The 16121-nt window shown below is 57.9% G+C and overlaps 1 protein-coding gene across 7 annotated transcripts in view; it reads right to left on the bottom strand.

Annotated features, from left to right (window-relative positions):
- Nucleotides 1-3412, bottom strand: part of TSNARE1 (t-SNARE domain containing 1) — a 133199-nt gene extending 129787 nt beyond the window's left edge. For 3 of the 7 annotated variants that reach the window (XM_023228070.3, XM_023228067.3, XM_031935922.1), the window contains exon 1: nt 2890-3044. Coding sequence is in view for 2 of the 7 variants with exons in the window: in XM_023228076.3 (XP_023083844.2) it covers nt 3229-3292 (64 nt within the window). In the remaining 5 variants the exon portion in view is untranslated. Of the gene's footprint in view, nt 1-2676; nt 2848-2889; nt 3045-3228 lie in introns of those variants that run through there. The other 4 variants (XM_023228076.3, XM_023228074.3, XM_023228069.3 and 1 more) reach the window with 3 other exon arrangements.
- Between the last annotated feature and the right edge of the window lie 12709 nt (nt 3413-16121).

Genomic DNA, 16121 nt, shown 5'->3' on the forward strand with positions numbered 1-16121 from the left:
GCCTACTAGGAGTCTGGCACTGTCACCTCTGGAGAGACAGCACCGGCCACGCGCTTTCCAACTCTCCCGCTCACTCCTTCTTGCCTTTGGTCTTTTGGTCGCCACTCCTCCACACACAGATGCCGCAAATGTTTAGACAGGGCTGAGCATCCCAGCAGAAAGCAGAGGAATCTGAGAGGAAGGCTGCTCAGGAGTCCACTACTATTGACAATGCACAAATCAGACTTTAAAGAACATAATGAACCACAACTGGACTGGGCCACAAGGTCAAAATCTACTTGTAGCAAATCACACCATCCAAACAAACCCAGTAGCCACAGAAACGCCCGTGGGCATTAGAAAAGAAAGCCTACAGCCAGACACCGTGACTCATGTTGGGAATCCCAGCACTTTGGGAGGCCAAGGTGGGAGGATGGCTTAAGGCCAGGAGTTCAAGACCAGCCTGGGCAACTGGGCAACATAGTGAGACACCTCTATCTCAAAAAAAGGGGGGCTGGGCACGGTGGTTCACACCTGTAATCCCAGCACTTTGGGAAGCTGAGCAAGGCTGATCACCTGAAGGTCAGGAATTTGAGTCCAGCCTGGCCAACGTGGTGAAACCCTGTCTCTACTAAAAATACAAAATATTAGCCAGGCGTGGTGGCAGGCACCTGTAGTCCCAGCTACTTGGGAGGCTAAGGCAGGAGAATCACTTGAACCTGGGAGCTGGAGGTTGCAGTGAGCCGAGACTGCGCCACTGCCCTCCAGCCTGGCGACAGAGTGAGACTCCATCTCAAAAAGAAAAAGAAAAAGAAAAAGAAAAAGAAAAAGAAGATAGCCTAACCCCTAACTGTTCATACGGCCAAACACCACTCAGAGGGATAAAACGCCCAACAACCTTGGAAGAAATGTGTCTGTCTGGGTTGAATGAATGGCGTCCTAGAACCCGACAGCTGAGGGACTCACAGCAAGATCACCATTCTGTGCCTCAGTCTCTCCATCTGGGAAATGGGGATAACACACCCTCCTCCCAGGGTGACTGTGAGAATAAACTGAGGAATGAGCACAGGTCACTGGTCACCTGGCACCAGGAAGTGCTATGACTAGTATCATTCATGTCATGACCTGCAGACACACACCAACCCTTTTCAGGACTGTGGAAGGATGCATCCACGCCGTGTCGTAAATGCCCTGGTACAGCCATGGTTGAGGCGTGTGTGTCTTTCCTCCCCACCTGGAAGGTGACTCCCCAACTCCTCCCACCTGGAAGGTGACTCCCTGATTCCGTCTCAAGCTCCAGCATCATGACCTTCCACAGCTGCACTTTTCACCACATTCTGCTCGAAGCCTTACATGTCCAGTTTATTTATTCTTTAAAACCTGCTGGGTGCCCATCCTACTCTCAGTGCTGGGCTGGGCACTCAGGACACAAGGGTGACACGGCAGAGGTCTAGGCCACAGGGGCTCACAGGCACACAGGAAAGACAAACACAGCGGTGCCAGGGCATTCCAAGCACAAGGCTCTGCATCGACAGGCACACGGGGGAGAAAATCCACAGACTGTGCAGGAAAAAGGACTGCATTGTCAGGGATGTCAAGCAGGGGCTCAAAATGTGGCTGGAGCTGCTGGCAGAAGCCAAACCCAGGACCTCCCTCTGCACGCCATGAGGAGCTGTGGAAGGGACTCAGGGACACCTGGCTGCCCAGGAGCCCAGGAGCCCCTAGACCGAGTGCCTAGGTCTAGGCTCTCGACCCAGCATCTGCAGAGGGCCAGACTCAGGGGACATGTCCAGCGAAGGTTCCCAGATGGAGTCAGAGCAGCCACAGGCTGCCAGATGTTCATGGGGCCAGGCCAGCAGAGGAGAAGAAAAATAGAGGTGACCCAGCCAAAACTCAACCTCCTCTGGGAACTCTTCTTGGATTTGCCAGCCTCCCACAGCCACCTGCATTCATGGCCTGTGCTGCTGCGTCCAAACATTTGTTGTACGACTTCTGCTGAGCTGCTCTGATGTATAAGCTCGAACTGTATGAAAGCAGAGGTCCAGTCGGCAGAAGCACTTCAGTACTAACAAACTTCAGCTTCTTTCAACTTAATACTATGTCCACACTGGGGGTATCCTAAGCCACAATCCCCATCCCAGTCTCACAGACACTAAGGATAACAGAAAACAAGCAGATGAGCAACAATGACAAACAGGAAATACTGTAGGAAGGAGAGTGGTCAGAAAGGTGAGCTCAGACATGCCGGAAGCGGAGCTGCCACCAAGCCAGGAGCGAGCCAGGAACTAAAAGAGCAGGCAAGTGTGCAGCAGAGGAAGGAAAGGGCGCCAGGTGTGGATGGAAAGGCACCTGGCAGGATGAGGGGCAGAGAAGCATGGGCGGAGAAGCATGGGCGAGGCCCATTTTGAGCAGCACCACGGCTCACAGAACTTCCTGTGATAAGCAGTGTTCCCTACCCGCGCTGTCCAACACAGCCGCCACCAGACACGTGTGGCTACTGAGTGTCTGACATGTGACCACAGGCACGGAGGACCTGAATCCTTCATGTTAAGGTCAATATAAACAGCCACACATGCCTAGGGGCTGCCACACTGGACATCACAGATAGAGCTTCAAAGAGCAGGAGGACTGCACCATGAGGCAACAAACACGAGGTCCCTGGAGAGTTTCTGCGGAGGCAGCACAGATCAGCATCACCTGAAAGTCCCTGGTGGGGATGTCGCCGGCCCCAGTACCCAGGAAGCGCCTTCTTACAACTTGGAGAAGGGACAGAAAGGCGTGGACAGGCAAGCACACAGGGGCGGGGTCCCCAGCTCAGTCTCCAAGGCGGGCTCCGCTAGTTGAGTGGAAGGGCACCATCTCTTGCACCCAGTAAGTAGGCGCCGGGGCGCTCCCCGGGACGGCACTGACCTCCAGATGCAGGCACCGGCTGCCCGGGCCAGAGCCCACTGACTTGGGGTCTGGACAGCGCGCAAGGACCCGCCGAGGAGCGCAAGTGCCCGCGGGCCGGTCCCCGAAACGCGGCGCTCTCGGGGGACCGCGGCTGCCCCTCGGGTCCACCCCCGGCGCGGCCCCGCCCCCTCCCCTCCCCACTGGCACGGCCCCGCCCCCCGCCGGGCCTCCCGCGAGCCCCACGCTACGCCGCAACCCCCGCTGGGGTCCGGGCTCCGCGCCGGCCCCCGGCCGCCTCGCCCTCGCCGCCCCACGTCCGGCCTGGACCAGGCCCCGGCCCCACCGCTGCCGCCTCACCTGGGCCTCGGTGGCTCGCGGGCCGCTCCGTGCGCTCACGGTGGCGGGGCGGGCACCCAAACATCACGTGACGGCCCCTCCCGCCGCCGGCGTGCGCAGCCCCTCCCGCACCAGCCAATGGCCGCCGGGCCCGGACGCGCGCGGGGACTACCCGCCCCAGAGGCCCTCGCGCGGAGCCGGAAGCGGCGCGGACGGCGGACGGCTGGGCCAATAGGCCTCTGCGGGTGCGCGCGCGAGTTGGCTGTCCCCGCCTGCCTCGTGGTGGGCCTCCGTTTCCCTGTTGTGCACATGAGGATGACGGCGAAGGTGGAGGTCACGCGGAGGGCGGCGGCCCGGCGTTGAGGCGCTTCGGCAGCGGGCTCTGCCCAGCCCAGGCCGAGCCCGGACCTCACACTGGCTCCTAGAAGCTTGAGCTCCTGCGGGGCTGCGCGGGCGGCAGGTCTCGGCCAGGGCAGGGCCGGGCACCTGCGCGTCTCAGGCTGCGGGAACGGGCGTCGGGCCCCAGGTCAGGCTGCACGGGCTCCGCGTGGGGCCGTGCTCGGACGGGGGCTGGCCGGTCCCGCGGGGACTCCAGACGCCCAGTGTCACCAACGAGGAAACTGAGTCTCAAGACATCTGAGGGACCTTTCCCCGAGGTCGCAGCCCCTCCCGGGAGGAGCTGACGCGCAGAGTGGGGACCCTCTTGCGGAGACCCTCCTGGGACCTCTTTCCGCAGGGACCTGAGGCGCCTCCCTCTCCCTGCTCTGCCTGTGGGCACTGAGCTTCCGAACGACTCCAGCCCCTCCCTCTCCCCGTGACCCACTGGAGAAGAAACCTGGGAGGAACCTGGGGACAATGGGTGTGTGTCCTTGGGCCGCCAGGGTCACCTTTCAGCCTGTTTCCCCGCAGGTGAACCAAGAGCCACACCCAAGGCAGGAGAGCAAGAGTGATGAGTCCGCTGCCCCTCCCCGTCCAGGGGAGGGTCTCCGGCCGCCCTCACTTCATGATACTTACTCTGCTGGTGAGGCCCACGCCAAAGCCCTGTGGGCAGCCTTGGGCTACCGCGAAGAGCCTTCCTGAGTTCCTGAGAAGGAGGCGTGCCCTCCCCTCCCCAACCGCCCCACTAGCTGGGGTTCTCTGCAGCCCAGGATTGTGCACATGTGCGCACACGGGTTCTGTGCACATTAACACAAAAGTGTGCTTGTGGACACTGCGTGGTCCTGTGTGTGCTCACAGCGCACATCTGTGAGCTGAGGGAGTGTGCCTGGACACCAGGTGCAAGGGCACAGGTGTGTGTATGCTGGCACAAGTGTGTGCCCCGGCGTGAGCATGGGAACAGTAGTATATGGCACAAATGTGTGTGTGCACACATGGGTGGGAGGGCAGAGGGGTACGTGCCCACCAGCGTGCCTGTGCTCAGGCCGGCCTGTCCTGGGCCCACCCAGGCTACTTGCCCTGGTGTATTTGAGCCTCACCTGGCCCCCCAGAAGGCAGTGGTGTGTGCCTATCTTGCAGCCCAGCCAGGATTTGGACAGGGCTTCACTATTCTGCTAGGACAGCTAGAGTGCAGGGAAGCCGGCTCCTATCCAGGGAGGATGCTCATGACCGCTGACCCTCAGCTTCCACTTGAAGGGGAAGGTTCACCAGGACCAATGCCTGTCAGAGCTGGCAGTCCGGACTGAGGATGCTGGGTGCCTGGTACGGCGTCCACCTCCCCCTCCGTGGCTGGCATTGTCTGTCTGGCCACCACCTCACTCAGCCTCCGCTGACAGCTCTGTGTTCAGGGGTGGAAAGGAGGGAAAAGTGAAGCCTTCTTCCCCCCAGGGCAGACCACCTCCGGGAGCCGCTTTCTTGACCGTACAAGGCGTATATGGGGATGTTTCTGTACTTGGACACTGCAGGGGAATGGTCTAGCGTGGGCAGGAACCACCAGAGGAGGGGCCCCATCCCTGTTGCTTCCTCCGAAATCTGGGCTGAGCCTGCCCGAGTGCCCCACAGCAAGTCAGGGAAGGCAAACCTCTCCGTGGAAGAGCCAGGAGCCCACTCCCTCGGGCTGAGCCGATGGATAGGGCAAGGAGGTTGCTAAGGGATCCCCGGAAAGGGACAAGGGAAATAGCCAATAGCTGCCTGGGCCTAGGACTGGGGCTCCCCTCCCTTGCCTCATCTCTGCCCCTCCCTAGAAGAATTCATCGCATGACCTTGGGTGCCTCTGGGCTCTCTCCTCCCTCCAGAGAAGCAGGACCCCGGTGAAGAGCTCTGGTCCCAGCCGTTGGCCAACTGGCGAGACCAGCAGGGTGAATAAGCGGAATTGGTCCCTGCACACTGAGTTCTGTTACCTAAGGGGGCGGGGGTTGCCTGGTTCTCAGCTGACACCCCCCAAATTGGATCTACCATTCCAGGTCCCAGAGGGAATGTGGGCTACAAGGTTGGGGAGTGGTTCCAAGGCCTTCAGAAGGAACATTGAGGCAGCACCCACTAAAGCCAACCCCAGAAACACTCCCTCTGTGAATAGTAGCATGGACTTCTTGGGGTCTAAGCCGAATTTCCAGGTCATTGTCGACCTGTGGATTTGTTGTGAGTTTCCCTGCCCTCCCACCTTTCCTCTCTACCCTCTGCAGCCTAGCTCCAATGTCACCTGCTCAGGAGACCACCCCTTGCTCCCCTGCAGCCCCTGCCTGGACAGGAAAAGGCCTTTGCACCTCCTGCTCTGCTCCCAACACAGCTTCTGCTCCAGCAAAGCCCACAGGCACTCAGTCCTTGATTCCTGCACCCATCAACCCCGCCAAGCCGCCCTCACTGTCACCAAGGCTTCCTTTGTGCCTTAGCAACAGAACCCCGGTTTTGTTCAAGGTATCCATGTACCCAGCCTCACCAGCAGCTGGGGCCAGCTGTGAGACTGTTTGCCCAGGGGATGACTGCAGGAGGCACAATCGAGCCTCCTGGTCCTTTGGAAGGAGCAGCTGTGGCCGCCCACCTCACTGACAAGAGTCTTCCTTTCTCCTTGCTCCAGCCTGAAGTATGGGCACAGCATCCTGAGGACAGCAGCCATGTGGCCAGCAAGGGGCAGGGTCCCAAGCTGAGGATGGGAGCAGCTGCCTTGGTGCCCCGATGGCCACCATCAGACTCATCGCCATCGGGAGAACCAGCCCCTGCTCCCTTTATGGGGCTGCCTCATTGGATTTCGTTAGGTTTTCTGTAACTCAAGCCAGTGCCACTTCTGTTGTGGCTGATTTGGGCTCCTAAGCTCACGGGGTGGGACCTCGTTCTATTAGCTGTGTCCTGCCCCCCAACAATGATGGCTCCTTGCGGGCAGGCCCCAAGGGCGCGTTGTGGCCCCACACACAGCAAGTGCCTCACACCTGAAACAGCCTGGAGGAGCTTGTGAAGAGTGAGGGCGCGGGAGCCACACTCCCAGGTGCCTATTTTCCACATGTCCCCATGCAGCCCAGGCTTCCAACCACATCTTAAAAAATAAAAAGATGGGGAGGAGAGGAAAGTTTGGTCCTAACACCGAACCAAACCCTGTCTTGCTGTGTGATGTTCAACGTGAGGCACACCTTCTCTGGGCTTGTTTACCAAATCCGCAATGCAGGAGCTGAGCACTCATGAGGCCTGCCCAAGAGCGAGGTTGGTAAAGGGCTGAGCAGAACCAAGGGCATGGGGTGTGTGGGAGGGTGGCGGCTCATTCCCTCGTCACCCACGCAGGGGCAGTGTCATGAGGGAACACGTGGGAGTCTCTGGGAAGGGCCTGACACAGCCCCAGCGCATGGCAGGGGTCTGACCATTCAAGACTCAGTCTGCGTCATCGGAGGCCAGGCTCTTAGAAACCAACTCCAGCCTGATACACATAACAGCCTCCCAAGGTGTTTAACACAGAGCAGGAGTGACGAAAAGAAAAATGAAGTAAAAGAATAGAAAATCCATCAACAAGCACGTGGAGTGCTGTTCTTGCTAATGCATCGTCCAAGAAAAGACACTTGGCACCCTTCCTGGGAATGCTCCCCACCCCGCAGCCCCCGCCTGGCATCCCTGACCCTGAGATCAGCAGGTGGGGACTAGGGGACTGGAGGAGTCTCCTCCCTGCAAGGGCGCGGTCCGCCCAGATTCCACAGCCACAGCGAGGCCTGCTGCTGGGTGCAGCTGCCCTTTCCTTCCCTGCCACAGTTCATCTCGTCGGCAAAGCCTGTCTCCTCTTTCGCTCATTCAACAAGCTTTACTTCCATGCCAGGCAAGATGCTAGGATCTGGGGACACCGTCCAGTTTGATTTGGTGGCTGATGACAGAACAACCCAAATAACAACAGCTTAATGATTGATGGTTGCTTTTAATGTTATACTTTTATGTCCAGGTAGGCAGTGGGACTGGGAAGGTGGCCTCACAATCATCAGGACCCCAGACCCCTTAGTCAGGTTACCCCATCAATCCCAAATAGGCGTTCTGCCTCACGGTGCAAGGCTGCTGCTGAAGCTCCAGCCACCATGTCTGTTTTCAGGCAGCAGGGAGGAAACGATGGTATACTCTTCCCAGCCTCTGCTTTTACGGATGCCGCCTGGATTTTGCACACCCCACCTCTGCTTACAGCCCCCCTTGGCCACAGCTGGGTCTCTTGGGTACTTCGAGCTGCAAGGGAGGCTAGGACATGTCTCCACCCCAGGGGTTGTGTTCTCAGCTAAGAGCTGGGCTCTTGCACTGAGTAAGAAGGGAAAGATGGGGTTGCCTGACAGTCTCTGCGGCAGGACACAGCCCTGTGCACCACCTGGCAGGCAGGCCAATGTCAACAACCTGCAAATCACACACGTGTGCTGGGAACCTGTGCTGAGGCCGTGCAGGAGCGATCGGGAGCATGGGGGCGCCTGGGGGATGGGGATCAGGGAAGGCCCCTCAGTGAGGAGACCAAAATGGGCAAGTCTGGAGGGGTAGTGTTTCTCGGGGGTGAGCTGTGAGTACCATGGAGAGAGAGGAGCCAGCAACATCCACTTCCCACTGTCCTCTGTAGACACATCCCGACCCCTCCAGCTGCTTAGGGCCGGGAGAAGTCAGACAGCCCATCTCCTGGCTCTTCCTCATTCCACAGGTGAGAAACCCGGTAGAGGAGAGGCAGGCACAGGGTCCCAGACCAGCACCTGGCCACTCTGGGCCCAGCCCGTGTTCCCTAACCCCAGGCCTGGTCTCTGCCTCCTTGTTGTGGCATCTCCCCTCTCAACACATTCAGCCTGTGATGGCCACAAAGTCCTAGCCCTGTGGAGTCACCGGTGAGCCGAGGGGACTTTAATTTTGTTCTCCTTCTTCTTCTTCTTTTTTTTTTTTTTTTAAGGCAGGTCCTTGCTGTGTTGCCCAGCTGGAGTGTAGTGGTGCAATCACAGCTCACTGCAGCCCTGACCTCCCAGGCTCAAGCGATCCTCCCATCTCAGCTTGCCTAGTAGCTGGGACTACAGGTGCATGCTCATTTTTTTTTTCTTTTTCTTTCTTTCTTTTCTTTCTTTCTTTTTTTTTTTTTTTTTTTTTTTTTTTTTTTTTTTTTTTTTTTTTTTGTATTTTTGTATTTGAGACAGGATTTCGCCATGTTGCCCAAGCTGGTCTCAAACTCCTGGACTCAAGCAATTCATCTGCCTCAACCTTCCAAAGTGCTGGGATTACAGGCATGAGCCACTGCGCCCAGGCTCTGAAGGGACTTTGAAAATGGTGTCGTTCACCACTTCTTTTACAGTCAACAGCACCCGATTTGGTTCTGAATGTGTGGTTCTTTTGTGTCCACTGTTTGGATTTAGACCTGGTACCCGAATGAGACCAGGACGCTTTAGGGGCAGTGAGCATCCTAGACATGCATGCTGGCACCTGGCTCATTGGTGGACAACTTAGAAACCTTCAGGAGTGACTGGTGAGTGGGCCCGAGGGCACGCACCCACGCGTGAGTGCCCGCGATGAGAGGTGTGGGCATGAACACCATGGTGACTGTGGCGACGGCTGCTTCCTGAACGCTCCCCTCTTCTCCTTTTGACGCAGCCACACTCCCGGCCCCTCTTGCCATCTAAGGCCCGCGTGGCTGGCCCCTTGCGATGGTGGGTGCGGCACGCCCTGCCATCCTTCCCTGCGCATCTGCCTGTGGCTGGGAGGTAGAATTGTGCAGCAGCCGTGGAGCCACAGGAGGGAAGACGCAGGTCCCAAAACTCTCGTTCTTGTCCGGGGGGTCACTGAGTCTAGTGGACAAGGGTTGAGTGAGAGGAAAAGGACAGAGGCGAAGGCGCTGCCTGCTGCAGGCCCTCAGCCTCCCCTTCCTGCATTCTAGACATCCGCCTGGGGCGTTTGAGGAAGGGGCATTGTCCCAGGAGAGAGGCCTCATCCCATTGTGGAGGGGGGATGGATGCAGAGCTTGCGCATGGATGAGGAAGACGAGCAAATGACGGGATCATTTGAGTGCTGGGGAGGGAGAAGGCGGCCACCTCTACTGCCTCGAGAGGGCAGCCCTAGGCCTGCGGAGGGACAGGACATGCCCTCATCCCTCAGGCTGGGGACAGGCAGAAACAGCAGAAGACTGCGCCCTGAACTTTAGGTTCCCCGGCGGGGAGACCCGGTGAGCGCTCAGGGCACGGCCGAGGGCAAACGCTCTCCCTTCTGGCCCTGCCTCTGCAGCTTCTCCGAGGAGCTGAGCCAAGCCATCCCTCGAGGGGCAGCAGCTGAAGAAGTCCCATGCCGGGATGCATTTCGCTAATGCAACCTACCTGTTAATCCTATGAGCTGCTCTGCAAAGGCACATATTATTCTCTCAGCAATGAGGGTCTGCTTAGGGACAGATGTGCTTCGTCTCCCTCCTCCCTGCTCTGTGTTCCCTCCAGCTGAGCCACCAGAAGCTCCAGCCTCCCAGCCAACCCCTGGAGCCCCTTCAGCCTGGAGGCGGGGAGTGTGGTTTGACCCCTGGCTCCACCGTGTGCCTGCTGGGTGGCCCAGCCCATCAAACACCTGTCCAGAGCCTCAGCCTCCTCATCACTGCTATGTACACCAAAAAGTTCCCAGCTCCGTGGAGCCAACCTCCAAGTTGAGCCAACTCCAAGTTGAGTCAATGCCAGGGAAACCTGGAACAGCCCTGAGCACAGGGCCTGGCCCTCTGGAAGCCCTGGAACACGTGGGCTCATGGGTTGTGTGTGGGTGAGCATTTGCCATTGACATATTGCATGGATGCCAAGCACCAGTGCCAGATGTGGGAGCTAACAGCACGGCATGATGCCCTCAGTGTATCTCGGAATTTGAAGAGGTGGCAGACCAGCCAAAGGGGTCACTGCTGGGCCATGAGACTGTTATTAGAAGGTGATAAGAGGAAACACTACATTCTCTCTGGGGTGTTGGAGAGGTTTCCCAGAGAGGGAGCATTTGGGCTGGGTGCTGAAGGATGAGTAGGAGTTTGTCAGGCAGGAGCAATGTGGCTCTAACATGGCTGCTGGAGAAGGTTGCCACATCCACTTCCTGCATCACTTTCTACCCCAACTCCTATTCCAGACATGGCATGTGGGGATTTACCCACGCCTCCTCCCTCCCTTGTCCCCCACCTCTCTTCACATCTGCACACAAATGCAGTCCCAGATATACTCACGTACAGTCACAAACATTCTTATATTCACAGAAGATGGCGTTGACTCCGCTGTGCTGAAATCAACCTCCATCCCCACTCAGAAACCCAAAACACCCCAACTTCTGTGCACAGGGAGACACGGTAATGAGATGCTAACAAGCTAAGGTAAAAATCAGAGAGAACACTGTTTTGCAAAATCACAACAGTTTGTACTTCCAGGGGCTCCCTCCCCAGCAAGCGTGCTGCCAAAGCTCACGACAGTGCTGTGTGTGGGCTGAAAGCAACTGTGCGGGGTGGGGGGCACCTCCTAGGTTGTTGGTGGAAGCAGAAAGGGTCCTAGGGTGTGCCTGGCCCCAGGCCCTGCCCCACAGTGCCCCTTTCTGCTTGGTTTGCACACCTGGTCTCCCTGGGAAACTGCCTGCTTGAGGCCTTCTGAGGTCATGCGTCAAACTAGGCTTACATCTGAGCACCTGCCCAGCGTCCCAGGCCTCTGACCACAGCAGCCGGTGCCCCGGTTCTCCAGGCGCCCGCCTCCAACTCCTGCGTTGGCACCGCCTGGGCCTCTCCCTGAAGGTAACCCGCTCATCCTTTAAGGTTGCGCCTTTGCACACCCTCTACCACCAGCTCCAAGAAGCCTTCCTGACCCCTCAGCCCAGCTCTGGAGCCGCCTCTGAGCTCTGCAGGCCCAACCTTCCTGCCTGCCTGGTGCTGACGGTGTTGTCCTCCCACCCTTGAACGGAGGAACTCCTTCTTGCTGGCACCTGCCCATTACTGCTCTTCATTGTATGTTTGTTGGATGAATGAATTAGATAGAAGGTGAATGAATGAATGAATGAATGATAGACTTAGAGCGACTGAGCTGGAAGGGGTCTTGGGGACCGTCTGGAGTATTCTGAAGGAAACTGAGGCCCAGAGCAGGGACGTGACCCCCAAAGCCACCCAGCAGTGGGGGCAGAACTGAGTCCCTGGCTCCCCAGTCAGTGTGTTTCCCTCCCCACTGGATTGTGGGAAAATCTCCAGGGGCCAGAGCCCTGCCCTCATCGGGATGGCATCTCCCCTGCCCTTGGGGTCCCCACCACTCTCTGCAGTGCCATCATCCTTTTCTGAACCAGAGACCCCAGTTTCCCCGTGGCTGAGAAATGGGCTCTGAAGAGCAGATGAGGTGCTGAGGGCAGGGCCAGGCATTCTCCCCTGTGACCCGGGGCCTGTGCTCCATCGCTCTCCCCAGCTCCGTGGGACCTGGGTGCAGAGCTGGGAGGGGCCCAGCACCAGGACAGACAAGTACGTCTGGTCCCTGGGAGGTCAGGGAAGTCAAGAGAAAAGTCATCGAGGCTGGATCTCGTCACGGTGCTCCCTTGGGCTGCGTGCCAGGAGCTCCCAGAGCCTCGGGGGCCATGGGATGGTGGCCTCCAGTCCACGGACAGCCCACGTTCCTGGGTGGAATCTTCCTGACTGCCCAGGCCCCTCCCTGTATTTTCATCAAGGTTGCAGGGAGAGAACTCACCGGTATCATGAAGACAGATCAGCGGTACGGACCCAACGCAGCTCCCCTGTGCCATGTGTGGAAGGGCCCAGGAAGGAGCAGTCACCACCCTGGACAAGCATCCAGTCCCCGGCAGGGCGGCCATGCCCAGGTGATGCTCTGTAGTGACAGCAGGAGGCCAAGGGAGAGGGAGCCCAGCGGGCCCGGCCCTGAGCAACGTTGGGATTTTGCTGTTTTCCCTTTTCCCATCTGGAAAATGAGTGCTGTGTCTTCAGTTCTGATTCTCAGTGTGGGGCACCATTCCTTACGGGAGGACAGAGCTGAGTCTTCCGGCAGGGGGGCAAACCAGGTGGCCCCTCGCCCACCCCGCATTGCCCCTCAGAGAAGCAACGCTGTCGCAGGAGGGCTTGTTGCCTGCCCACCTGGGAGTCCAGGGCCCTGCCGCTCGTCCCTGCTGGGGCCTGGCTCCAGACTCGCAGACTGAACCCATGGCACTGTCCCCATGAAGCCTGGGGTGGCCCTGGGGCATTACTGCCGCCTCCCTGGACCTCAGTTTCCCTGTAGGGGAAGCAGGGTGGCTGCGAGAGGCCCTTGAACCTGTCTTGCATTCACCAGGCTCCTGTACCGCCAGGTGCAGGGTGGGGGGTGCACCTGCTGCTTGGTGGGCCCTGGCCTGGAGCAGGCAGAAGCTCGGGGCCAAGCTCCTGGGAAGGGCAGCCAGGACAATGCCAGGCATGACTCCAGTGGGGCAGGGGCTCCTGGCCTGGCCTGCGAGGGCTGCAGGGGGAGGGCGGGGTTGGGGGAACCTGTGGCTTCCTCCCAGGCTCCATCTCTCCATTGAGGCACAGGACACCTCCCCTTCCCCACGGCCATCTCCTGCCTTTCCTCCTCTATCCTGCCCCTCCTACCAAGCTGTCAGAGCATGCCCCCAAAACCTAAGGGTGTGATGGCCTCCTGGGGTGTTGGCAAAGCTGTAGAGTGAGATTCCTACCCTGCTGAGGTCCTCCCCTAAACGCATCCACCCTGCCCCACATACACATACACCATACATTGACACACACTCCTGCAATGTACACGTGTAGACACACACACACACTCACACACACCACACATTCACACACCCCTGCAATGCACATGCAGATACACACACTCACACACATGCACACATACCACACATTCACACACACTCCTGCAATGCATATGCACACACACACAGCACACATTCACACACCCCTGCAGTGCACACAAGCAGACACACACACACACGTGCACACACACCACATTCACACACACCCCTGCGATGCACACATGCACACACACACATGCACACACACCACACATTCACACACTCCTGAAATGCACACACATGCAGACACACATGCACACACCATTCGTTCACACTCCCTCACACACATGCATAGACATACAGAACATGCACATGCATTCTCACACATACACGCACAGACATGTGCACAGCACACGCAACACAGACACACGTTGTCACACACATGCACATGCTCCCTGAATAACATGTGCAAACACACAGTGCTTGCACACACATGTTCTCACACCCTTGCAACACTCCGTTACGCATATGCACAAAATATCCCACACACAGCTCATGAACACGTGTTTTCATGCACATGCACACACTACCTCACATGCAGATTCACACACACACGTTCACACATGCATGTGCACACTCCCCACACACATGCACACACCTCCCAGAGAGCATGCACATACACTCCCTTACATGCAGACACGCATGTTCGCACGTGCACACACTCCCTCACACACAGACATGCATATTCACACACAGGCGTACACTCCATTATACGCACATATTACAAGTACACACGCTTCCTCACATTTACAGACACACGTGTTTTCACATGTACACACTCCCTCACACACACAGATACACATGTTCTCACACACGAAGACACTACCTCACATATACAGACACGCACATTATCACACATACACACACTCCCTCAAATGCACAGACTCAAGTTCTGACACACATGCACACACTCCCTCACATAAGACACGCATGTTTTCACACACATGCATACACCCCCTCACGTTCACAGACATGCGTATTTACACATGCACACATTCACATGCACAGACATACATGTTCACTCACATGCACACACCCTCACATGCATAGACATGCATGTTTACACATGCACACACTCTCACACACAGACGCGCCTGTTCTCTCACATGCACCACTCCCTCACGTGCAAAGACGTGCATGTTTACATGTGCACACACTCACACACAGATGCTCATGTTCTCACACATATGCACACACTTTCTCACATGGACAGAGGAGAGGAAGGGGCCTACCTGCAGCCCCCTTTTCAATCAAGGAGGAACTAACTTCCAGCTGGACCTGTTAAGAAGGCTGAGATGGGGGTGTTTCTGGGCCCTGGCGTGCTCAGAGAGGGGCCCTCCTGGAGCTGTGGGCGGTAGGACTGCCTTCAGGAGAGGAGGCGCCTCTGCAGCTCCATGTGACCCCACGATTCTCTGGCATGGAGGACTACCCCTCCCTTCCTCCCCCTAGTGTGTGTGGAGCTCACGGTGACAGAGAGGGGCCTGGGGCAGGACTTCAGGTTGTGGGGACCCAGTGGGCAGGGGCTAATGGGGGGCACCCTCAGTGGCAGTGGCGGGGGACAGCAGCTGAGGGCCCTGAGCCTGTCTGAGCGGCTGGGCGGTGGCCTGCCCCCCGGCCTGGCCTCACCCAGGCGAGACTCAGCTTCTAAAGGCACTGGGAGCTTCATCTCTGGGCATGGATGAAAATCTCAGCAAGCCTGGGTTCAAACCTCAGCTCTCTCTTGCTGTGTGACCTTGAACAAGTCACTCTACCTCTCTGGGCCTGACTTTCTTGTCCAAGAAACAGGCACTTGAGACTAACCATGTGGAAATATGTCTGTGAAGCTTGGCACAGAGGGGGGGCCATGTGTGTGGAATTTTGGGTTTCCAAGCCCCAACCTCAACCTGGGTACCTCCTGCCCACCCTGCGAGGTTGTCCTCCAGGTCCCATCTTCCATCCATGCCTTGACAGACGTGAGGAGGCCTTCCCATCTGTGATGGGGACAGGGACCTTTCCTGTCTCATCCAGTGGCTGCTGGGAAGTGAGGGGCAGCAGGTGCTCTGATGAGCACTGTAGCATCATCCCCACCTAGCCCCTCATTTTGGGCATGCAAAGCTGTGGTCTCAGACCATCCATGCACTCACTCAGTCCTTCACTCACCCCAAAAATGTTTATCAAGGACCTTGACACAGGCACTTGGGGGCAGCAGCAACCAAAACCAGCAAATCCCCTGCCCACCCCACCACCCGGAGCAGACACTGGGAGCCGACCGCACACAGCCCACCCTGATTCTCACTCCCACCTCAGACAGGAAAACGGACAGCAGGGTCCCCAGCAGAGGAAAATGTGCTATTCGTGCCTGGCACCGGAACTGAAAAGAAAGAAGGGGGATCCCAGGCCATCCAGGCAAGGGGATGCAGCTCTATCCTGGGGGAGGTCAGGGACCCGCCGCCCCTCCGTTCGTTGCCCCTGCTGTGCGGATGGGCTGCTCACTGGCCTCCCCCTGGTGACGGTGGGCCAGCGCCGGGGGCGGGAGGTGCTGGGAATATTGACTGTATTTGGTGATCATTGCTGTATTTATAGGGCTCGATGGAGATAAAAATAAAGTGAGGAGGAGCCGCGTGAGTCACTGCAGTGCTTTGCAGCGTGGTCTCTGCCTCCCAGCTGGGTACAGAGCCTGGGGTGGGATGGGTAAGGGGGCAGGGGCCAGGGACCCAGATGGGGCTGGGCCCAGGACAGCTGGACAGCTGGGTGTCAGTGGA

Source organism: Piliocolobus tephrosceles, chromosome 7 (genome assembly GCF_002776525.5).
Source record: "Piliocolobus tephrosceles isolate RC106 chromosome 7, ASM277652v3, whole genome shotgun sequence".
NCBI lineage: Eukaryota > Metazoa > Chordata > Mammalia > Primates > Cercopithecidae > Piliocolobus > Piliocolobus tephrosceles.